The 26,806-nt window shown below is 33.6% G+C and overlaps 1 protein-coding gene across 11 annotated transcripts in view; it reads right to left on the reverse strand.

Moving 5' to 3' along the window:
- COL24A1 (collagen type XXIV alpha 1 chain) overlaps nt 1-26,806 on the reverse strand; it is a 310,376-nt gene that overhangs the window by 240,753 nt on the left and 42,817 nt on the right. For all 11 annotated transcript variants that reach the window (XM_088791263.1, XM_088791262.1, XM_074335082.2 and 8 more), the window contains 5 exons: nt 21,924-21,977; nt 18,697-18,750; nt 8,006-8,050; nt 3,449-3,502; nt 2,230-2,274 (listed from right to left, as the gene is read on the reverse strand). In XM_088791263.1, the coding sequence (XP_088647389.1) occupies nt 2,230-2,274; nt 3,449-3,502; nt 8,006-8,050; nt 18,697-18,750; nt 21,924-21,977 (252 nt within the window). The remainder of the gene's footprint in view (nt 1-2,229; nt 2,275-3,448; nt 3,503-8,005; nt 8,051-18,696; nt 18,751-21,923; nt 21,978-26,806) is intronic.

The raw sequence follows: 26,806 nt of genomic DNA on the forward strand, positions 1-26,806 counted from the left end.
GTTATGGTCATTCTCAAAACACCACCACTAAACTAGAGGTTAGTGTGTAATGAAACAAAGAACATAAAAAATACAAATAATGCATATGGACTGCAAATAATGTATTTTGCTTTTTGGACTGAAGGCTGTATGTTGAGTTAGAAGTAATTCTGTCACCAGCAGAACCACGAAAATGTTAGGAGAAGCCCTCCACACATCTTTTTTGAGGCACCTAGCATATTATTTATTACACAAAGAAATGCCAAAAGAGGGTCTGTTACAAATTGATGGCCTGTTTTAAAGACTTACAATTTAAAAAGTAATTATCTTAACACCAAAAAATGCAGTCAAATAACAATACAAGTAAAAAGATAATTTATCACATGATTTATAAAAATATTAACTTATAATACATAGCATGTGGCATGTAGTCCAATAACAGAACACAAATTAAATGAAAAACATGTTATAATCTTGTCAGTATGTTTTTGTGGTTTTTGTCTTTTTAACCACATTTGGAGTTAATGTCAAAAGTCTACATTTGAAAACCTTTGTGAATGTGAAACCTAGATAAGTTTCCTCCTGCTCTCCCAAAAGAAATTAAAGAATTAAATCAATCATAAAAAAGATTACATAATTTAAAAAAAATAGGTTTTATGAAGATGGTCATCAAAACTAAAAATACAACTTAAAAAGGGTTACAACCTAGACACTAAATTTCAATACAAATGAGGTAAAAAGCAACAAAAAAAGGATGTATAATATAGTACAAAAATTATAGAAGAACACATAGAAAAGTTATAGGACTCACTGAAGCAAGATGAAAAATTACAGTAATAAAAAACTGCACAGTACAGTTTGGAGTTATTAGCTGATGCACAAAAGAAACTCCCAAGTTCAATAATAATGAGCTGCCTAACAAGAGCATGCTATGTGCTAGGCACTGTGTGTTAAGAATATTAAAATTAAGCTCAGGTAGTTCTCATAACTACCTGAAAGGTAAGTTTCATTACTACTATTTAATAAGATAAAAAAATGAAGCACAGAAGAGATGAATGATATCTAAAGTCACAAAGCTAGTAAATGAGGGGTTAAGAAAAAAATAAAAATAAAAAAGCCGGCCTAACTCCAAAGCCCATGTTCTTGACCTCTAATCTCTTCTTGCTTCTAAATCCAAGTCAACATATGCTTTTGGTGCAGCTCCTTGTAATAAGAAAACACATTACTTTTCCCCATAATATAGTCACTCAATGCAAGGGTAGAGATAGCGTGGGGTAGTGGAAAGAGTACAGAGCTAAAGCTGAGAAGACCGTGGTTCTAGTTTTAGCCAGCTATGACTTTGCCAAATCGCATAAATTCCTTAGCTTACTATTTTCTAATCTATAAACTGGAGACAATATACCTGTTCTCCCAGTTTACGGGAGTAATGGCAAAGTAAAAGAAGAAAATGTATATGCAAGTATTTGAAAACGTTTAAGAATTTAAAAAATTTAAAGCATCATTGTAGTACATACTGTTTAAATACTTTATGCTTTGCTTATTTTAAGAAGGTATTTTAGATAATATAAGGCACAGATGTAGATTCTGGAAAATAACTGACCATTATAAATAGAGATTTTTTAAAAACAAAAATTTTGGTATACTTTTACTAATTTTTCTAGAACTAGTAACTAGTTTTGATTTTAATTTGTGGCACACTATATAACATATCACAGTATTTTTTTTTTCTTTTTACCCCCAATGATTAAAAGTAGCTAAAACTCTTTCAATGGTTTGGAAGTACAAAGGTATGTTCTTGATATGATAAACTTATTTCCTTCTTTACATATATTTCTCCTCTCCAGATAGTTTTTGTATCATAATATTAACTCAACCTTAATCTAATATGAATGTTTATTGCCTCTTCATTTTTTCATCATGATTTCTTAGGTCTATATCTATATACATTTACATATGAATAATACTAATGTTTATAGAGCATATTCTAACACAGTAGACATTTTTCCAGGAGCTAGCAAAGTGATGTAAATGAGGAAGCTCTCAAAGGATGATGTAAAATCTACTCCTATAAGACTACTTTCTGTGGCCTTAACAGTGAAAATATCTATTAAACACGTGTAATTCTTTTCAGGCTAAACTTTCATTACATTTAAAGTTCCTACAAAAGTATAAAAATGATAAGTATTTTGTATATTTTGTTCTACTTTTATGCAAGCATACTCAACAAAATGAGGAAAAATGCTTACTTACTCGTACACCTTTAGGACCTGGATTACCTTCTGGTCCAGCTGAACCCTAGTGTGAACAAAAGACAACATCATCGTACTGCAGCACGTTTTAAAGAATTGTTGATAAATAGATTAATATAAAGGGAATATAAAGAGGTATCACTTTCACAAGTACAAAATTCAAAACTCTGTATACTAAATGAAGACTCATACATTCAAGGAATTTTAGAATTTCAGAACCAAAAAAGGCACTGTATATAGTCTATACACAAATATATTTTAGATATCAAAATAAAGTAGATTAGCACACATTGTCAGGTACAACAATAATTTTTCGTTATTTCTCATTGGAAAATTGTTCTTTTAAAACATGTCTGATTAACATCTAAAACATATTCCAATAATTTTTATAATAAGCACATTTTTTTACATCAGGTCATTGAGTATTTACAGTATATTTTATATTTTTCAGGTAACACAATCATTACTTGGCAGTAAGACTCTAATACGCAATACCCTCCACTGTATTTTTAAAGGCCTAAAAATGAAATTTTGTTAGCAATATATTTTTTGGGGGATTTTCATTTCCCTGATTCTTGAAAAAAAAAAGTATATTATAAATGAAGTTTTCTAGTATGCTAAATGAATAATTTCAAGAGTAAGTAATCAATTAATGAAAGCCTAGGAAAGGAAATTTATTATTAGTCTACATAAAGTAGTTAGAGAAAATTAGAAATTAGAGGGAAATAAATATGAAATGATTACAATGAATTTTCAAAACAGATTACATAGACTTAAATTCGGTTTAGATAAAACTATTCAGTAGTGGTATATGTAGCACTGCCAACTGTGTCCCAAGGTTTTGTAACTGTGTTGTTTTAAAATGATGTTTATTATGCAGAGTCTTAACTCTTACCATTACTCTATTTTAGTCACTGGCAGTATTGTAAAATCATCAGGAGGGCTGTTTTAAGATTTTATTAGACCCTTAGGCATTTTAATTTTGAAGGTATGTCACATCAAAGAGGTTTGAAAGCCCCACTCCCATTTTAAGCAAATCCTTCGGCAGTAAAATTTTTAACGGACGTTTACAATTTTGATTTTGAAATTATTTTGCTATGAGTAATTCATTATTTAATACAAATAAATTATCATTTGAGTAAATTATCATTTACTCTCAAAATCAGTACAACATATTAATGAAGACGAACAAAAAAGGAGTTTAAATATAGTTACCTCACCTGCCTGCCAGGATAACCACGTGAACCAATATTACCAGTGAATCCTGGAATTCCCTGAAATTGAAAAGTAAAATAAATAAAACAATACAACAAAGTCAAAAGAAGCCCAAGGAAACAAATCTGCTGCATTCGTAATACCCAAATTTGGAAAGAGTTTTTTCCCCCATAAAAATGCAGAGGGTCCTGCACATTGCTTATCTGATTGAAATCACCTATTTGAAATGAAAATGAGCCAAAATTACTAGATAAAATTAAATAAAACTGTTAGATTCGGGCCATAAATGACACACCAATTATTAATGATGGTAAATCTACCACGGAAAAATTCCAGTGCTACATAAAGACATTAATTCTAGAGAAAGAGTTCGTACATTTCTTAATGACCACTATCTTTTTGGACTGAATTCCTTCTTGTGTCTGTCATCCTGTAACTCTTCTTAATTGTCTGAGCACAAACCCTATACGACTAAAAGGGACAGTGAACTTCAATACTGACCTCTTGAACCTTCCTAAGGCAAACTTTTTCTTACAGCAAGTCTGATTAAGTAAATGAATATTAAGTGGTGAATGAATACCTGTATCATGACATAGGTCTATCTAAAAATTCACATAGTAACATTGAATGGTCAACTCATTTTGAAATTACAACTTTTATATTCTTGATTTAAAACAAGGTTCGCTCAAAGAAGGCTGATGTATGGAGACTCAGAGGCATAAGAAAGGAAACGTGCTGCAGAATTGGACGGAGAAATACCTCCATTTGTTTTCACTTTCTTTCACTGATACATTATTCATTCATTCGCTCATTCATTCATCAGTTTATTCAGATTTTAGGTCAATTAATTCTTGAAGTAAGGAAGTGGCAGATGAATGTGTGCTCAGCTGCCTTAACTTTACCTCAAATGATGACTGCCCTGGTAAATTTCACAGATTCCTCATTTATTATGTAAAATTCATTTCCTCCTTATTTGTAAAAGAGATAATACAAGATACTAGCCCTTTCCCATCTGCTCTGAAGTAGACTGACGGGTGTTACCTCCCTTTTAAGTATAGAAACACTACAAAACTGCTAAAATTTGAAAAATCTAGGCAAAGAAAAGACCCAAAAAAGGGCAAATAGAGGATCATAGTTGAAAGTTTTTGCCCTCCCATTCTATTACATATGCAGACCCCTAATATTTCTCTCCATTTTTCTCAGAATCCATCTCTCAATTTTATTCTGTCTCATTTCTCCCCTTCCTCTCTCCCTTCCTTCCCCTGGTACAACAATTACCATTTACCAAGCACTTCTTTATTTTCCAATCACTATGCCAAGTACTTTACATCTATGTTACATCTACGGATAGATATTATTTTCTCCATTCTACATTTGAACAGACTAACTTACAGAGAAGTTATGAAATGTGCCCAAGATGTCATAGTAAGTAGTGAACCCAAACTGACAAAAGTTGTCGTGTGTGTATATGCACACACATATACACATACATACACATATATATACATATACATACAGGCATGTATACATACATATGACAATGGACAATTTAACAGAATGTGAATAAACAGTGGCCTTCTGACAATCACAGAATAAAATTCTTGTCTACAAGTGAAGACATTATATCGTATGAATTTCAGAAACCATATTTGTGTACTAAATATCATATTATTATATATAATATATGATATGTTATTTCTATAGTAACATTTATTGAGCAACTATCATGTGGCAGGGAGTATTTCAAGTATTTTATATATATTATCTTATTTAATCTGCTCAAACCCTATAAGGTAGGTAACATTATCCCTAGTTTACGGATGAGAAAGATGAAACATAAAGTGTTTGTCACCAGTGTAAAGTCACTCAATTAGTAAGTGGGAAGCCAGAACTTAAATGAGCAAATCTAACTCTTCAAAGCTGCCTCCTTATTGTAGGTTTGAAGTACAAATAACTTCCAATAGTATTCTAGGGAAAACACTCTAATTTATGATATTTGGTCTAATCTATTTACAACTGTTTCTGTTATGTCCCATCCAGTTCTAAAATGCACAGGCCTCTATCCAGACGTTCATAAAACCTTATATTTAAATATGCCAATAGAAAGGAATGAAACAAATTAAAGAGGCTGTTTTTATTCTGTAGGTTATTATCTGGCTAATGCCAACCACCATCTCTTTCATTCCTTTCCTAGCCAAATTAGGTTAACTGACCCCAATTAAAAAGCAATCTGTTACATAAATGAAATCTGATTTTGAATGGACTTTCACAGAGGGTGTGAAGGCAATATGTAGAGATCTAACACATTCCAGCTGCACAGAGAAATACACAAAGAACTCCATTTGATGGCTAAGTTCTGCTGTACGTGGAAGATCAGTAAACAACTAAGCCTTCAGCATAATCTTATATGGCATAAACATATTCTAAGGAAACCACACCCTAAAATCACTGAGACAACCACAGAAGCACAAAAGAAGCTCAAAACGAACACTGTGACTCAATTCAAGCTGCACTTAAAAATGGTTAAAAAAAAAAAAAAGTTGGCTCACTTAAACCTGTATATTGGATGGAGGAATTTAGATACAGAGTTATATTTGATAGCCCCTGGAGGAATTAAAATAGGAAGCCTGCCCCAATACCACTTCCCACTCTAAGCATCAAAGCACATACTCTGAGTCAGTCAGACTTCATGAGGGTCCCAGCAGTGCTACCTGGAATCCTCCCTATATCTCAGTTTTCTCATTAGGAAAATAGAATAACAACACACAGGTCATAGGATTATAGCATGGAGTAAACAGAATAATGTGTAGAAATATATTTAAAGTGGAGGTAACTGCAATAATTCTTAGTGTTGCTAAGCATTAAATTATGGAAACATGGAAATAGTCAATAAATGGAAATAGTCAATAAATGTAAACATATTTAAATAGTCAATAAATGGTTATACCACTAGAAATTGTATTATCATTAACAGTAGAAATACAGTGTGGCAACTAATAGCTCAGTAAATGATAGCTCTTATAACTAGAGCTTGCATAGATGATATAAATACTTTTCCAAATGTTTGCTGACCAATTTACAGATGTTTAAAAATTATCCAGAAGTGAATGTCTCTTAGCAAATTCGTTATGTTCTTCTTAATATCCACAATGTATTCACAGTTAAAATACAAAATGATTTTTAGTTGTTCCTCAGTTATCACCAATTTTGCCTTTTTTCCCCTGGAAATAAATAGAATAGAAAGTAAGAACTGACTTCAAAATACATTTTCCAACCTTTAACATTGATTTGAGACTCCTTTACAAAAAATACCTCTTTCAGAACCGTGACATGTACATTAACAGAACTAGGTTCTAGAGCCATTGTGAGAGAATTGGTCAGTACTGACACAAGATCGATTTTTTTATTTACTTGTAAAAATACCACTTTTTTTTTCCCATTGGAATTCACACTTTTCAGCCAAAGCAGTATTCTAGGAATTTTTTTTTCTACCCAAGGACTAATCCCTCCCACCCTTCTGATTTTTACCCATAAATGTTCAAATGCTTTTCAACACTTCTTTAATCTTCAGGAAACTGAGATTGCACCTGTTACAGAAACATACATCAGTTTGGCTGCCAAGTCTAGTAACTAGACTTCTTGAAAAATTGTGTCTCAGGGACTGAAAAGAGTGTGCTGTCCCATTTAACATGAATGAAATGCAAAATTGGCTGTATTTCTCAATTTATCTTTCCCTCAAGGCCAATCCCCATCACATTTCTTTCTAGAGTTCCCTTCAGGGTTTTCTGAGGTTCTCTGCTGAGTCTCCAATAAGGTATCTGTCACCTAGTTAATTTCTAATCTCCTACCCTTTCTACTGCTTTGTTCATACTAGCCTAGTACACACTGCATTGGAAACAAGATATATGACTTTATTTTTTCCTATGACATAATGATATAATATTTTCTTGTGGGAGAGAGGACTAACATGATTAAAAACTAAATACTGCAGTTCCAAAATTATTTTGAGTTTTAAATACATGCATATGTATATAATGAACAATAGCATATGTACCATTCCAATTTGGATTTTTGTTAAAATTTATTTGCACTCCCTCATGCAAGGGTCAGGGCACTAATTGCTATGGATAGGATTTAGTGAACTGGCAAGCCCTTGAAATTGTACAAAAAAATCAGGTGTGTGTGTCTGTGTGTGTGTGTGTGTGTGTGTGTGTGTGTGTGTGCATGGTGCGCGCATGTGCATGGTAAGTATATTTTCTAAGGAAAGTAGTCATAGCATTTATGAGATTCACAAAGGGGCTTATGAACCACAAAGTTTAAGAACTGCTGCTCTGGAGCATACTAGGCAAATAGTGACAGTCAGTTTGAAACATGAAAAAGAAAAAGAAAAAACATCAAAACTATAACAGATAATCAATTAAAAGTTCATCCTGTAGTAAACAATGAAAACCATTGAGAAGAAAAATTGAAATAGTAAGTGGGAAAAAATAATCTCAATGAAGTTCCCTAAGGGGTATCTTTTTCACTAGAAAAGATACAAGTTTTATAAAGGAAGTACTTACTTGTTCACCTCGGAGTCCTGGAGGCCCTGGATGTCCTTTGAGGCCCTGGAAGATAAAGTGAAGAAATGCTATGAAAAGTAAACCCATATAAGCCAAATAACTAAACACAAGTTCTAAGTTGTATTTTATCCCAACTTTTGGTTCCCTCATCAATACAAATGTAATTCTTACTAATTTATTTAATAAATTTAATAAGAATTTAATTTTTACTAAGCAATAAATTGTTATTAATATTCTTAATTATTTTTCAGTATTATTTGAATGAATTACTATTACCAACTATAACGGTAGCATAGTATAAACTAGAGAAAAACAGCATCTTTTATAAAAGGCTAGTATCTAGCAATGGATCTGCTTAATTTTGCTAAAGCTTTGTAAAAATTGGTTTTAGTTCATTAATGCTGAAACAAAATGCCCTCAGACAAAATCTGCCTGTAATTATTGAAAAACTAGACCACATTCACACAGTTTCTCTAATTCAAATCACTGTCATAATACTCCATGAATAAGTTAAGATGAATGTAAAGAGCCTGCTTATAGGTCTAGCAAAAGTGGTTTTACAAACCTGCATAAGAAATTAGTAACAAATGCTATATGTCAATTATAGTATCTCAATTTAAACAAAATAGTAAAAAAAAATCCAAATAATGGAATCCAAATGAAATCTTAATTTCTATCATTAGCATCCTATAAAATAGATAATATCCTTTTGCCTCTAGAAAAGGCTGCTTCTATGAGCAAAATGAAGGAAGCTAAAGGAAAGGACAAGAAGAAAGAAACAAAGGAACACCTTGGAGCTTACTTGTACAGCTCTAATCAACAATCAGTAAATCAACCTACACTTAGTATATTTTGGCATATGTAAAAACAGAAGAAAAAATCCCTTTTTTTTTTTTTAAGAAACTCAGAAGATTTTAGGCAAATTATAATTCAAAAACCTGAAATAAATGATAGCGTACACATATCAAAAACTTCCAATTAATATATTGGAAGTTATAACAGAAGAAAAGTTTTTGAGGTTTCAGAATATAGAGTAACGCAGTGAAAAGAGTTATTCAGGATTAATCGCTCAGGGTATATCAACTTGGATTAATGAATTAGAGAAGAAATGATGCTTTGGTTAGATGATGGGGAAATTAGAAGAGGTGCCTATTCGAAAAATAAGGAAATGCTTTAAGCAGCTTTTGAGATGTTATACTAAACAGTAAAATGTTCAAGTAGAGAGGTCTTTTGGGAACCAGGGAGAAGACTGGAAAAAGTAAGAAAGCAAGTTTAGAGGCAAAGATTTTTGTGTTCTCTATATGTTATATGTGGGCATATTAGTAACAAAGAAGTAACAGAAGGAAAAAAGAAGAGGGCAGAGGTAAAGGCCTATCCTCTCGGAGTTTGCTTCTTTTGTGATTAGGTGATTTATTAGCAAGAGATCAGAAAAGTGACAATGAGAAAGAATGGAAAAAGGGAGGTGGGGAAAGGAAGGAAGAACAAAGAAACTTCATTTGGCCACACATTGTGCCAACCCCTTCCAAATACCTCAGTTAATTAATTTTATGGCAATCTTATGAAGTAGGCATTTTTCCCATTTTACAGATAAGAAAACTGAGCTCTGAGAAGTGAAATAATTTGACCAAAGCCATGTGAGTAATAAGGTGGAATCATGTTGGTTTGATAGATGTCTCAAGAATTGAGTAACCTGCTCTTCTAATTACTTTATATGCTATAGTTGTTCAGACTCAAATACTGGCTGTCCTCATTCTCATCAATATGCTCAAACATTAATTACAGACCACCGAGACAAATCAACAAAAGGAGTTATATTTCATAAAATCACAGTATTACTAAAGCTACACATTTACCAATAGCATCTAATATACCCAGTGTCTTAACTCAATTTTGCTAAGTATATATATATATATATGAAAGATCAGCCTAGTTACAAAACATGAGATATATTGTTTTCAGTTGTCCAGTTATTATACAGGATTCTACAAACAAAAATATTCATAAAGCTAAGTTTTTTTCACTTTTTAATAATAGGAAATAAGAAATGTCCTCAGCATTAAGACAGTGGCGGTGGCTCCCTGGGGTGAAAAAGCAGCTCTAAGATGGTGGGAGCTCAAAATTTCTAGGAGAGTGTCAGGAAGATGAAGAATGAGGAGCCAGGGTGAGAGGCACATAGGTAGGAAAACTCTCTGCAATAAGCCTATTTCTTTTTCTTTTTTAAGTATGTGTTTATTTATTTACTTATGTATTCTTATTTCTGTGAACCCTTGAGTCCAGCTACATACTTCCCTTTCTTTGGCCAACACCCGATTTTCTTCCCTCCCTAGTCCATGGTTCAACAGAATGCAGTGGTGGTACAACTTCTTCGTTAGCTTACTTTCCCTGAAGCACTTTATAATAGTGAATTAGACATTTTAATCATGGTATCTTCTGTATGTACAATTCCCTCTGAAGGGATTCTCTATCATCCAGAGACTCTGATAAGGGGGCAGCACCAAATAGTCATGACCTTTTTTTCATGAGCTCACTTCTACACCACTTCAGCCACAAGAGATGGCACCTGATCAAAGGGAGGCCAATACAAAGTCTGGCCAGAGACCTGTAAGGTCATTTGAAACAAAGAAGTTCGTTTAAATAGGAACAAGCTGGGCCAGTCAAATTCTCTTTTATTAAGTTTAATTAAAAAACAAAAGAGCGAGAGAGCGAGAGAGCGAGAGAGCGAGAGCGAGAGCGAGAGCGAGAGCGAGAGCGAGAGAGAGAGAGAGAGAGAGAGAGAGAGAGAGAGAGAAAAGAAGAGTGGGAGGGAGGGAGGAAGGTTGATTCAGGTACTTACCAATAGGGTGCTGAAGATGGAAAGTCATGAAGAAAGGTTAAGAGAAAGAGTAGGGGCAATGAGATACTGCAAGAATGTCAAAGTATAAGTACAAAATTTAGAGTAAGCAGAAACTATACTGAGAAAGAAAGTTGTCAGAGAAAAAGCAACACAAAAAGATTCAGAGACGAGATGAGTAGCAGTCCTAGTAAAGTACAGTAAACAGTCTATAAACTAATGCTGCTAAGCTACTCAGAGCTACTTTGAATCAGTGCCTGTCTCCATGAGACAAAGTTATATTACAGCACCTATTTTTAGATTCCATGGGTCTCTGCTTCCCTTAACGCTGCAGAGAGGATTGAAATAATTCTCTCTTCCTTGAGATAGCCTGTCTCCATTCTTTCAATCAAAGGAGCCTAAGTAAAACAAAATGTTTTTGTTTTTGTTTTAAGGCTAATAATACAACAATGAAAAGTAGACTAAGTACACTGAGTTCTAGATCCAGTTTTATCAATAGCTAGCTATCATGAGCTTTAAAGTCTACATTTGTAAAATGACGGCATTGAGTTAAATTATTCATAAATTTCCTTTTATTGCTTGCATTCTGTGATTACTTAAATCTGTAAGAAAGTCATCACTTTCTATTTTTTTTAACTTAGCTTTCATTAAATGAAAAACAAAGGCATATGTAAGAGTCAATTCAGGCTTGGAGGTGTAGGAGGAATCTAAGATTGATGTATTAGAGAAAAACTAGATTCAGGCTTCCAAGGTCATATGATCTGAAACCAAGATGGGGACTCTGGGGTGTAGTAAGATGGAAGAGAGTGTGTCAGGTAGGGCTATTATGATAGTGTAGGTGAAAGAGGATTATAAATTAGATTTGAGTGGTAGAGTTAGAGATGATATATAAGGCCTTTAAGATGTTTAAACTTAAATTAAGCTTCTTGTCAATTTCATTCAAAATGGTATCCCCAGTGCCCAGAGCAGTGCCTGGTGCATAAGTGCTCAGTAATTAACTCCGGAGAGACTTAAGTGAATGAATTAATGAAAAGACATGGGTGAAAAATAGATTCTAAGTGTTCACTATAATATCTCAATTATCTTAATGTTGAAATGAAAGGTTATAAGTAGGATAAAGAATATCTTTTTTATTTTTAATGTAATATTATATCTGTAGTATACTAGGGTTAGTACCATTATTGTATAAAGGCCTTCATTTATTCCCTAAATTTGTGATTATACAACTCATTTATTTTCTACTTAAACACTAGTCTACAAAGTTTTAAAAAGCAAAGGGAAAAAGTTCTTGGGAAAACTGCCTACATTCAAGCTTCAGCATAGCTCCAATTTAGGGATCTGGCATTTCATTTTAAAAAATTAGTTTATATTGCAGTCTTTTGAAAATATTATTTGATTTACTGTTTTCTATACTCACATAAGAATAACAAAAAAAGTTCCAGTGACTAACAACACATGATTTTTTTATCTGATGAATGTATTGAAAAAACTGATGTGAACACATTCCTTAAGAAATGCCAATTGGAAAATTTACAAATTCTGTTTTTAGAACAGATCAAAAACCCGTTACAATGAATTATGGAATTATCTCAATTTTTGTTGTGATGGAAAGTTGCCTTACCAAGAACTCCAACAGTAAATGGGGCTTAGAATCTAATTTTAATATAGAGACTTTAATTTTAATATTTATCTTAACAAGAATTTGGACCTCGCAAACATTTTATCAATAGGTGACTACCCAGGACAAAAACGAAAAAAAGATACAATAGATTCCAAATCAGAAATATTGAAAGACACAAATTTCAAGTATATGCTTGAACTTCCTGAAGTAGTTCAAATTTCGACACGTGAAATGTTTATCCATACAGAAAACAGTGCTACCATTTATATATAGGCCATCCTCACTTTGCACGGTAGTATACGATCATAAAACTGACCATACAAGCTGAAACCATGCCAAAACTTAAAAAGGGAAAAATTACAGTCGTTCTGTGACATTAAAAAAATTTTGCCAACACTTAAAAAATTCTGCCAGTTATATGTATATAGGGAAAGAAGAAAAGCTGACCACTCTGACCAGGTGAAAGGGCACAGTCAAACTTAAGAGCAGCAATGTTCATTCATTCACTAATACGTGCTTGTTATGAACCTGACACTGGGCTGAGATACCACAGTGAATAAGAGAGTTCTTGCACTTCAGGACTGATAAATCACTCACGTACTTCCCTTTAGCTGCTGCTACTGCACTGTTAAATGAAAGTCAATACTAAATTTTCTTTTTCTATAATGTAATAACATTAGTTGACTGATTAGGCAATTCCAAGTTTGTAATAAAATTTGTCAAACACTGCAGGACTTATGTTAGCTATGCCTTGAGGATTATAGACGAAGGCCTACAAGCCATGTTTTTGCCAAAATAACTACAGAAAGCTATGGCAAAATTGAGAAATTAGTCAGCCACAGTTGATAGAAAAGAAACCCTAAGCAAGAATTCAGAATGAGATGAAAATCAACAAACATGAGAATGTAAACACTTCTTGGGGTAACACAATACATTTCCTAAAGTCCTAAGAATAAGGAGTTTAATTACTATTATTTTTTTAATTTAACAGAAGAATGATCTCAGATAACTAGAGAGCTTGAAGAGACTTAATTTATAGGATGAAAATCATACAAACCTCTTCATTCTACCTACCTCTCCTCTTGGAACATAACCTCCCTCATGCACCAGACTGGTGCCAACCTTTGTCCCAAATACCTCCCAGTACCTACCCACTAACCTCCTCTAATTGGTACTCAATTTTTACTTGGGTCCCATCAATTCTAGTTGTAGTCTTTTTCAACTAGTTCTCATGGAAAAAACAATATGATAAACTAATTCTCGAAATGGTGCTACATGACAGAGAACAGCATTTTCTGAGGACACGGAAACTTTTTTAAAGAACTTCTGGAAACTAAAATACTTTTAGCCAAATGCATTTATCGCTAATATTAGAATGTCAATCATAAGAGCCAGACTGAGGGAAATATCTTTGGACAAAGGGACGTTTTCAAAGTCCCACAAATTACACCACTTTGGCAACCACTGGCTTGTCTGTGGGGGTGTTCATACTGTGTTGCCTTGTTCTCAGCTTCCCCTACCATTAGTGGGAATAACAGATGGCAGAGCGGATAATAACAGTGGTTAACAGCACAGCTCCTAAGCAACATTTGTATTGACTTTCAGTACTACACTTGGACTGGGAACCAGCCTAAAGTAAAATGTAGCGCTGCAGATTTTTACAGATAATGTACAGGTTAGATGATCTATAGAATTAACTACAGAAGAGTGGAATTCTCCTTATTTCTCTCTCTAGGCACTGCTTTTATGCCAATCCTGATTTGTCTTATGGTTATTGTCATCAAGATTCAGTCTTATTGTAGCTCCTTCTTACTGTTCTTGCTTTAAATAAGTGAAAAACTGTATAGTTTTTGAGTAACTGATAAATCACAATGTACTTCACTTGATGCTTTCAGTTCTTTTTTTCCTTTCCAACTTTATGAAGATATTAACTGTGCACCTCCTATGTAAGGGAAATATTTTCTAAAAACTGAAATAATTCCACCAAAATAGAATAAGAATTCACATTGATTTATAATTATTACTAAAACCATGGTAGTTAGTATTTTCTGATATGCAGAAGACTACTGTTATACATTATTCATAAAAACCTGATTTAAAATGTGTGCATCACATTTCACAATTGCTCTGAGTTATACCCATCTGGCAAATCCACCAAATCCTAGAAAAATTGCTTCAACTGAAATCACCGTTAATGTTCTTACAATTTTAAACAGTGGACGTCCAATACTAATATAGCAACTGATTGGCTATATTAAAAACCAATTTAAAAATCCATCTGGAGTCCAAGCTCAGAATTATGACTCTTGTCTTCCATCCAACTCAGCATGTACTCTGGATCCAACTTATCTGCTTTTTGGCACAAATTTAGACACTTAGTGGGAAGTGAAAACATACTTCAGTTCCTAGGAAAATAAGAGTTATATGAAGGTGACTAAGTTGAGGCAATGTAACCAGTTAATACTGGGAAACACATTGCTTGTTAAAGATGTTAATACTGGTAAAAAAAAAAAAAAGAAAAAAAAAAGTCAAGGGGAGAGAGAGAAAAGGGGAAAAAGGAAGAAGCAAACCAAAAAATCTACTTAAGAGTGAAAAAAGTTATTGCTGATTTACTTGCTTTATTATTTCTCTCAATATTACTTCTAGGTTTCAGAACATTTTTTACATTAATCTTCTGTTTATTTATCTCAACAGTTTTCATGAGTTGTCAGTGTTCTCTACATAACTTTGTTGCAGCCATTTTAAAGATGACTTGAGTATGGCTTATATTAGAAGAATTTTAATATGTCCACATGCTTCCAGAAGAAAGGAATAATGAAGTCATTATCTGTTATCCAAAACTATATCTGTTCCCTTTACTTTCTTGAAAAACAAAGTTTTACTTCCTTTTGCAAATATGCTTGAGATAGAATACTGAAATACACATCTAACAAATATTGCCTTAATAAACTAATTAATTAATGGGGAAGCAGTATTCAAAATTATCAACAACATTGTCATGCGTCAAACAGGCTTGGATTTCAGTCACTCTGCTAATTAATAGTTGTATGGCCTTGGGTAAGTGATTTAACCCTTTTGCACCTCAATTAACTTATTTACGACATACTGAACATAGTATGAGTCTCAATGGGTTGTTTTAAGATGAAAGAAATAGGGCTCAGCAGAGACACTGGAACACTGCACATAATAAAGTAGCTACTATTAATATTTGTAGTTATAATAATCCATAAAATTTAATAGATAAAAAATGATGTGATAAACTTTATATTAATCAAAACCCAAGCACCTTATTCACCTCTCATAATATGCACAGAATAGTTAAAAACACAGTGGATTCAGTATCAGTAAGTTTTATCTCTTGAGACCTGCCATCACTCTGAGTGACCCTGAGCAATTCTCCCAAACCCTCTGGGCTTATCTGAGATTTCTCACTGATAGAATGAATAAATTAAATTCTTGTCTTGACTATAGAATTTATCTAGCACTTTACGGGTAGAACTACAAGGATAAAGGAATAGGAGTCGCTAGGTTGCAGCTAATAGATCCATTATTCTAGGTTCTCTGAGCATGGATCCTGGTTGCAGGAAGTAACCCTTAGAGCAGGGGTGTCAAAACTTTTTTCAATGTTTTTTACCAAGGGCCATATGTGGTAAAATACACAAACAGCCGGGCCACTCACTCGAGGTGAAGTATGTATTGCCTCTCCTGGTTTATTTAAGTAAACTAAATATATTTTTGGAATTTGCTGCAGGCCAATTAACAATGGATTGCGGACTGCAGTTGGCCCACGGGCTGCAGTTTTGACATCCCTGCCTTAGAGAGACCTAGGCTGTCCAAAAAATGAACCAAAATTAGTAAATTCCATAAAAACACCTCATAATTTACCTGAAAATTCTGCCCAATAATCAGTCTTGTCCTTCCCCTTTCATAGAAACCATACTAACAGTCTCTCAAGCTCATTTTGAATGTATTTCTACTGTATATTCATATTGAGGTAAGACATGCACATAGTGTGATGAAAATTGGTTTCAATCCTGTTATATGGAAAATTAGTTTAGGTTTAGATTAAGTCCTTATATTTTTTTCCTAGCAATACTTGCTTTTTAAAAATCTGTATATAGTTTGCATTACTAGACACTGAAAAAGGAGAAAACATTCTCAGAAAAATTATAAAATCATCTCAAATATTTCAACACTACTGTCTACTGTCAAATCATTGTAAACCATGGATCCTTCATTTACCAGAAAGTAATTTAGTTTCTAAACACTTTCAACTAGGGATTCTCTACAGAAAATTCTGCTACTTCTATTAGTTAACAATAAATGCTGGATTTTTAAAAGTTTAAAAAATCATATAAGAGAAAAAGAGGTCTGTGAAAGATACGCAATCCATGTCCCAGTTTGTTTATATTAATGCTGTTATTTCACTTCACTAGATTTACACAGACCAAAAAGAATATACTCTTCTTAATATTTTAAAATACTGATGGGCCAAGACCCATATACATTCACAGGATTTTGGAAGCTAATATCCTCTGCTTTAGATGAGTACAATTTCAAAGTTTAAATGATAATCTGGTCTAATGGTTAAAATCAGTCTTTTTACTATATATATCTCTATATATATATATTTATATTCCCCCCCACATATTCTTCTACACAATAACCACTCAACTTTTACTTAGTGTTTCTCTTTCTGGATTGCTAATTTCATGAACCACAGGCATCATCTAACCTCGGAAAGTAATGATTAGTTTGTTTTTCTCTCATATGCACTGTTATTGTTTAGGATGAAATAACTGTATATTTAATATCAAATAAAACAAGGTTTCGATACTATGAGATTTTCTTTATTTGATGGTATTTGTCAGTAGTTTCTTCAGAGGTATACTTAGCAGGCAGAGGTATGCTAAGTAGCATTAATTAAACAAATTCATGACTGTATATTAAGACCAATTCTGTTACAAATGATCACTCTGCAGTTTCATGTCTCCATAGGAGCAACCAACAACCTCAAAGGAATTATCAGGTTCCACGTACTGTCTAGGATGAAGACTAGTCTGAAAACCATAGGAATAATGGTGTGGTGTGGTCATGGGAGGAAAAATATTCCATGAGATCACAACTTTTTTCATCATTTCACAACTCAGCCCTTTAGCAGGGGTTATGAAGGAAAACAAACAAGGTCAGGATCCTTTCCAAACCAAATGAATAACTAATGGTTAACATTTATTAAGGGCTTGCTATTTGTCTGACACTGTAGTGCCATGGATTATCTTATTCCATGTTCCCAGAACTCCCTATGAAATGGATAGTATCATCTTCACATTTTAAAGATGAGGCAACTAAAGCTTAAAGAATTTTAAACAACCTAGCCAAGGTCTATGGGACCGAGAAAATGGCAGGTGGGATTTGACAGAGCCTGACTACCACCTCCAGCCTAAATCTACCAAGAGGGAAGAAATATGACACAGTAAGACATCAACACAGCTAATTCTCATGTGCATTTAGACATCCATATCACATCAAATACTGCCCTACAATATTTTGGAGCCCTTAATACCTTAGAAAGAAATTTTGTGTCTTCTGTATCTCCTGCAGAAAATCAACAACTCAGTGTTTGGGGAAAAAACAAGCTGAATATATAGAGGAGGATTTCCACTCGTGTTAATCCAGGAAACTACACAACATGTTGTATGAAATAATTATAGCAGTTGTGTTAGTATTCCTTTTTACCTCAGAAAAAGCCTAGCCATAGGCATGTGACAATTGTTTTTTTACTTACTGTCCCCAATCCTCACTTCTACCCTACCCTTATATATTCATATGTAAATCATGGCAGAGATTATTATTTCCTAATAAAATGAGAACCCCTTAAAAAAGCCAAGTGTATTAACATTAACCAAGTATACCTCACTTTGGACATATAAAACTTAAAAAGTGACTTCAAAGTTTCAAAAGTAGGCTGTTTCCGTAATATAATAAAAGAAGAAAAAAAGTTTCAATATTCTATCAGTGACTTAACTCATCATTAACTGAAGGATTTCCTTTTCCTTTCGTAAAACCTTGCCTTTTGTGGGTACCGCTTTCCTGGATTAGGAGAGCATCCTAATTCCTATTGCTGAGATAAGACATTTAAAGTGTTGGCTTTGGGCTCAACTTCAAAATGAGATCTTAGTAATTGAAGGGCTCCCAGATCCATATGACACCCAATTATGTCCAAGTAAAACTTTATCTCACCTTATCACCTTGCATACCAGGGGGCCCCATTAATCCAGAAAGGCCTTGATCACCCTATGAACAAAACACAGAGGTTTCATGTTATAAAAGAGGACTGAAAATTAGAATTCCATTGCTGCAGTATATCCCTTGGATGTCAAGATCTTACAACATTTGTTTCTGATCCTCACAGTCTGGCTCAAGTTCCACCTCCTTTCTGAGACCTTGTGAGACTTTGCTGAGGCTCCCAGACCTTCTCTCTTCCGCTGCTGACTACCTGAACCGTGCTTCCTCACCTGCAGGGCCCTGGTTCCTTTTTCTCTGACGTTCTTTTCTCTAGAAATGCCCTTCCTTCCCAAATTCCCACCATTCCAAGGTTTACCCTTTCTTAAAAAACGAATGGAGTTTATTTTAAAATTCTACAAGCGCTTTGCGTGATAGCAGTGGAGGGCTCAGGCCTGCTCTTTTTTGTAAGGACCTACAGCCGGAAGGGCCTCCCACTCCGCAGGGCAGGGCCGTAGGGCAGGGCAGCGGGGCAGGGCTGGGTTCACATAGGGCACCACGGAAAGGGGTACTTCCCATCCCGGGGCTGCCCAGGAACCTCCTGCTGGGCAAATGAACCACCGGGTTCATTTGTTAACTGCACTGAAAAATTATCAGGAGGACAGTGTGTTTGGCTCAATAGACCCAACTTCACCTATTAGGCCCATCTATTCTTCTTTCCCCCAATTTTGATGAGGGCTGTGAACACATCTTGGGGTAGGAAGGAGAAAGTATACCGGGGAGGTGGAAGGAATGTCTGTGGCGGGTAGAAGTGACAAGGAAAGACATGGAGGAAGCTGTGTGAATTGACAGGGAAAAAATATGTCAAAAAAAAAAAGGTATAATAATCTTAAACCTGTTTAATCTAGGTGCACTTTTTCTTTAGCTCCATTCTTTCCCTTTTCCACTGCAACACATTTATTGTGCGTGGAAAAAAAGGTGATGTTTGAAAGAAAAAAAAGAATACTTACTTAGATAATAATCCTAAATAAATTCCTTAGCGACTGTTTATTTTCTGTTTAATTTTTAGTACATTATCTAGTTTAATATGTCATCAAATTAAACAATCAGAAGAGAAAAGGATGTTTCTGTTTATTAAGAATGGAGTGCTTTGCATTTGTTGTAATAGTCTTAATGTGTCTTCTCAATGATTTATTAAGATGGCTTCCATTTGTGATGGGATGACTGGTTTTTACAGATTTTTTTTTTCTTTTCACATGTACTCCTCTGATAGAGGAAAAAGAAAACTACACTAGGAAATAGGAGATCATCTCCTTTCACTAGCTCTAATCATAAGTGGATTACTTGATTTCCCATCAGAGTTCCTCCATCTAAAAAATGAGAATGATATCTCATTTGTCTTGTGGGAAAAGAAAAACTCTATTTAAATGTTATCTTTGCTTGCCAATGAGGCCTGCAAAGGCCTTAAACACTTATGTATGTTCTATGAGAGATGGTACTTTGTTGACACTACATGCTGAAGGACCAGCCCTTGCATTTCTTTTATTCTTTCATCATTGAACATATATTTATTGTAAAAATGGCTAAATGATTAAAAGTAGAATTCAATTGTTTCCTAATCCCCCTATACTTACACCAAGTTAATGTATGTATTTTATTTGGATTCATATTGTGTGAGTATAACTAATATCCTGCCTTAGTATATTCGAACCCAATTTAATATAAATATGATTTTTAAGAAATTGTTTTTAATTTTACCATTTAGAAATATATATTTGAAAATTTAGAAATATATCTCTCAATTTTAACTTGGATTTCACTTAAAGTTCAATGGCAATATGCTATTAAATCCTATATCTTACTACACTTCTCCTGTGTAGTATTAACCACGATTAGTATCTAAGTAACTCAAAAAGTAAAAAAAGACTGACATGCTTCCAAACCTCAACTCCCAGGCTGAATCACCCTATATTTTATAAAGATATTGTACACATTTTGAACCACCCTAAATTTTGTAGAGAAGCCTAAAGGAAAGATAAAACTAAGCATCTGATATAAATCTGAATATTTAATTTGGGGAGTTTATTTAAAGCAGTCACCAAAACAGAGTGGGCCTCTAATTTCTAAATTTTAAATACGAAATTAAATATTCTATATTTAGATATTTTAAAAGATGGCATTTGTGTTTCTCAGATTGTAGGATATTTTTTCTTGTGATAATTAAGGGACCAATGAAAATACTATGTTTCTAATAATAAACTTCCATTCCTTTTCTAAATTATTTAGACTCAGTGAGCTCAGTTTTATCACAGCAATAAAATTCTTAAGATTTTACATTAATATATATTTTTAACTTGTTAGTATAATATATTAGGTCCATTAATATTGTGCGATTTATAAAAAACAGATTAGAAGAGTTTCTGGAAGCCAGTTGAACGATCAGCTTTCAACCCAGGAATCACCAATATTATTCAGAAATTTAAAAAAATTTGTGAATGTACACCACATAAACAAAAACATTCTATAATTGTATCACATTCATCAAATGCTGTGCAAATAAAGCTTCCCAGATATATTCCTAAAGACTCCACTAGTATTTATCCTCACTGGAACACAATATACTCTTCCTAATAAAGATTTTGTTGCTATCTTTACTTTAAACCATTAGTTTATTTTTACCTAAGTGTGTGTGTGTGTGTGTGTGTGTGTGTGTGTATTTGTGTATGTGTGTGTGCGCGTGCGCATTATGATAAAATGTAAAGCATACTGGACTAAAAGTTAGAAAACTTATTTAATTCTGCCACTTAATATCCATGTGATGAGGCACTTAACTTTCATGACTTTTGTTTTCTCAACTGCAGTCACTGTGAAACTTAAAGATAAAATATGTAGAAGTATCCTTTAAAAAAAGGTGTAAAATGGCATTGGAACCTATGTACTACTGTGTGCATGCATATTAACAGCAAAAATTTGAGATTAGGATACCTTGCTCTAATTTCTTGCCCCATCTTCCCTAACTGGAAAGTCACAACAGACACTAAATAAAATGGTGAAATTTAAATTGATAAGTTAAGCTGATGATATCATTATTTAATTTTCCAAATATTTCTGCCTTCATTAAAATTCAATAGTTCTCTCTCTTCTCTGTCTGGTATCATATAAAATCTACATTTAAAAGAGATAAAAATGGTTTTAAAATGCTTGAAATATATCACCATGATTTTATTTCATGGACAAATAATTACCTTTTTTCCAGAAACAGCTTGACCTGGGGATAATCCTGGATCTCCTTTAGGGCCCTAGATAAAACAGTTATGAAACACTTCGTCAAGCACAAATTACATATTGTATATCATATTTCTTCAGTTGTATGCGTCATCAGATTGCATACACATTACATGGTATTAAATAAAATTATTTCAAGTTGAGATGGACATGGACTATTTACTTTTTTTTTTTTAAAGATTTTATTGGGGAAGGGGAACAGGACTTTATTGGGGAACAGTGTGTACGTCCAGGACTTTTTTCTAAGTCAAGTTGTCCTTTCAATCTTAGTTGTGGAGGGTGTCGTTCAGCTTCAAGTTGTTGTCCTTTCAGTCTTAGTTGTGGAGGGTGCAGCTCAGCTCCAGGTCCAGTTGCCGTTTTCTAGTTGCAGGGGGCACAGCCCACCATCCCTGTAGGAGTCAAACCGGCAGCCTTCGGAGTAACGAGCATGGAGCTATAACCGCCTGAGCCACCCAGCCGGCCCGACTATTTACTTTTTATGTATACTTTTTACCCTTATTTTTAAATGTTGAAAATATTCTTGCAAATTGCCCAGACATAGCTGGTTTTTTAATCTAATAAATTTATACTGCTATTGAAACACCTGTCTTTAAGGGACCTACATAAAGGTTCTATTAACTTTACGGTTTTTGTAACATATTGAATTATAATTCCTATTTTAGCATAGGAAAACTAGTTACTTTTAGTAAAAGAAATATGCTTATAATAATTCTCAAAATTTTAAGATATTCCAAGTTTAAATATTTTCCAGTATCTTGCAATGTACCTGCATTACTTTTATAATAAAAATAACCCCCAAAAACCCCTAATTACCAAAATTATTTTAATTCTGCTATAAAAGTAATTTTCATACTTTGGGAATCTTTATCTTTTGCATGTCAAGAGAAATATGACATTAGGTTTCAACCAAAGTTTTCTGGTACAGTATCAAAGCCATCTTTTTCATTATGCATACCAGCAAAGTATCTTCTTGTCTAACTATTTCATACCTCATAAAATAAAAAGGCCACAACTGAGATTTTTTATAATTTAAATTTTGATTTCATTACCGTTCTCAACTAATAATAAATAATCTGCCATTGCTAGAGAGTTCTAAATGCTATTTTCACTCTATGGGAAATGGGGAAATTGTCATATCTTCTTTCACATATTCAGGGACAGTTTTAAACAGCAATGACTGATGAAAAAAGGAAGAACGAAAGAGAAGTCCGTCATGCTCTCCCGTTAAGTTTTATCATTTTACAAATTAGACACGAATCTTCATTGGCAAAGAGTCCTATATTCTAGGTAAAAGAAAAGTTTTAAGAAAAAATTGTTTTTCAGGATGAACTTTTCCCTTCCATAGCCATCACCACATCTACCATTAAGGCTATAATTTAAATCATTGGTTACAAGGTTATGGGACCTGAGAAATGACTAGTGATATCTCAAAATTTAAAAACTCTACTCTTCATCTAAGAAAAAAACATAACATACTTAGAATTTATAAGGGATATTACAGCTTATCTAGTAAATAACATTTAATAGATAAAGAAGCAATGAGGCCCGGAAAGGTTAATTGAATTGATTAAGATTGTTTAGAAAACTATTGGCAAACTAGGTCAATATTCTTTCTCATATCACAATGTCTATTAAATAAAATATTTATTGGTTTGAACATATTTTAAGTTTTTATTATAATGCCTAAACAATTGATTTGAGGTAATATTTACAAAGAACTTAAAAAGAACTTAAGAAATGATAGCCCTTGAGAAATTTGAATATAATAAAATCTTTTGTGGCCAATGTTTTTACGTATAAATCTCATGTTAAAAATTCTTATTTTTAGGTCCTATGTGAATATTTCTATTATTTATCAACTTTCTTATCACAATCTTTTAGCTTTGTTAATATATTCCACTAATTTGACATTTCATTTTCCATGAAAAAAATTAAAAAAATTAAGCAACACAAAATTAGATTTAAAGACAGAGCTTTTTCTTATTTGTAAATTTTATACATCTGGGCAGCATATTCATAGAGTTATATGTCAAATCTCTTTTATTTCTACACAAATATACTTGAGATAATTGATTAACTCATGTTCTAGAACCAGAATTGCAAATCAACATGAAGAAAATGCTTTTAACCTGGTCAGTTGTTGATTGATCATAGTATCAAATGCATGAAGCAGAGATTATTGAGCATGTCAACTTTACCTGAAATGTCAAAGAGTAGGGTACACTTCTCTGCATTGAAGGAGAATACCCCAAAATATCTCACTTACTTTCTCCCTCATTTTATATTAATTCTGATTCCTGAGACACTTGAAGTCATACTTGGTTGGCTTTTCAAATCATCCTTCGAATTAAATGTAATGTTTATAAATTAATTAATTAATCATAACTGACTTGACCTTCAATACTGCCTTCTACTTACTCGTATATGACTTCTGTTAAAGGGGCTATGTATCCTTTGCAGTATGAGTAAGAGGAAAAGGGTTACCTACACTTTATTACTCAAAGAATTCAAAACATCCCTCCTATCACACTGATCAGCCATAGATTCTAAAATCCTCATGATAAGGGTGGCTCTTTTAGACTGTTATTGGATCTCAAGAGGGCTCTCTGTCTAGGGAGGGAAACTCACTAAGGTACTAGACAGATTAACATAGTAGAACAGATTTATCAGATTGGAGTCCACCCAATATAATGGAAAGAACACTGGGATTTGTAGTGAAAAGACTGAACATGTCACTTAGTCTCCCTGAACTTGAGATTCCTTCTCTGCAAACTGGAAAAGATAACTATCTAGATTAGCTTGCAAGATTTAGAATCAAATTCTCTATAGATTATAAAGATGCTAGTAGTCAATATTAAAAATAAGACTAAAGATAATCATTAGTAAAATCAATTTTACAATTATTGCCATCTTGAAAAGCAGAGAATGCAACTCAAATGAATTATTGAGGTGCAGCAAAATTTTAATGAAAAGAATTTGTAATGAAAAATTCAGACTATAGATGAGATGAACTGGAAATCCATAAATCCATAAAGGAAACATGAAATGGCATGATCTTGAGGTAGCATCACTTGAATATTCTTAATATTACTAATAACTACATAAACTCCATAATCTCAATTTTAAGCATTACACTTTCTAATCAACACTTCCTATCTTTTTAGGTCACTGTAAACCCCCACAACTTTAACAATTATTTGACCCACTGGAACTGCTAACATATTATCCCGCCACATTTTCACTGTCTCATCCCCGACATGGTCTGACTTCTGGTCCTTAGCCAGCCTAAATTTCAGGGTCTGACATTATAATCACTCCCTTGTATATATAAATGACACCATTGCTTCTTTCCCCCTCTGTCTTATATAAGCTTACCTGGCAATTCTTAAATCGAAACTCTCCAACTATTCTGCCCTTGCCCCTTAGCAGCTGAATGTGACTAAGAGAAACCATGCTAACAAATGTCACTTTAAATTCAAAACTTCTTACATTGATTGGTTTTATTTTGTTTTGTTTCTTGGTTTGTCCAATAATTGCCTTAGTCAATTTGCTTTCCCATTTTCATAGATGATTATTTCATAAATTCTTTCTTCATTCTGAACTGGTGCTCTTGCTTTCAAGTTTCACAAACTCTTACATCCAAATCCACTACCTCACTTAAATCTGTCCCTAAATACTCTGCCTTCATAAGCAAACCCACAATTCTCTCTCACAAGGACATCACTCTTGCACTGTCTTCCCTGCAATTCTTTTAACTCTTACTTCTCTCCAGGATAATTGTCATCACCAAGAAATAGACTGTCATTGCTTCCATCTTAAAATACAACTTCCCTTGAGCCCACATCTCACTTTACTGCTCATTTCAGAGCAAAACTCCTAGAAAGTTGTCTGTGTTAACTAGGAGACTGCCTCTCCCTCCATCCTCTCTTGGACCCACTGTACTCAGAATCTTGTTCTACCTTATTGGTTACTCTTTCTCAGTCCCCTTTGCTAGTTCCTCTTCTTCTTCTTAATATACTAAATTCTGAAGTACCCCAAGACTCAGTCCTTGGATACTTCTCTGTCTACATTCATCTGTAGGCGTTCTCGTCAGTTCTGTAGCTTCAAATTCCATATATACACGGATGACTCTGAAATGCATATTGTTAGCTATGATATCCCCCCTGAATTCCAGATCCATATATCCTTTTCATAGTTCCCCTTGGATATCAAATAGTCATCTCAAATTGAGTAAGTCCAGAAGGAATTCTTAGGAGTTCTTGTTCAGATAGTGGCAATGTAGCATGTATACAACTAATCCTGTAAATAACAATTATAAAGTCAGAAAAAGATACATAAAATAACTATTTGAATACACAGAAGAACAGCCCAAAATGGAACACACTGGAGAGGATTCAACTCTTGAAAGAATGGAACCAAACTTGGTGTAGAACACATTTATACAGCTTTTCTCCTAAGGACTCTCATCAGACTTCATAGAGTGGCTAGGATTTAAGCAGAAAACCAAAGACTTTTGACTAATGGGGCCAGAGGACAGCATGTGGGGCTACCAGAATCACTGTAAATTGAGGGAGAAAATCCTAGAAAGAAAGAAAAAAGACAGTTTCCCCCAAAAACTGGATACAGACTTCAATTCTTGGCTGATCCTGACATGTGATAGTTCCCAAAGAGCTCAGCAGAAAGCGACACCTAGAATGCTGAGAGAATTTAACATAAATTTCAGCTGCTGGCTACCACAGGGGAAACAGTTTGGGGTTTGAGCCACATCATTTTAGAGGGACATGGTAAATGCCTTATAAACTTTAAAATAGCCTTATAAATAAACCATACTATCTTAAGGTAT

The sequence above is a fragment of the Rhinolophus sinicus genome, chromosome 14, assembly GCF_057876585.1.
Source record: "Rhinolophus sinicus isolate RSI-liver-muscle chromosome 14, RSI-T2T, whole genome shotgun sequence".
Lineage (NCBI taxonomy): Eukaryota > Metazoa > Chordata > Mammalia > Chiroptera > Rhinolophidae > Rhinolophus > Rhinolophus sinicus.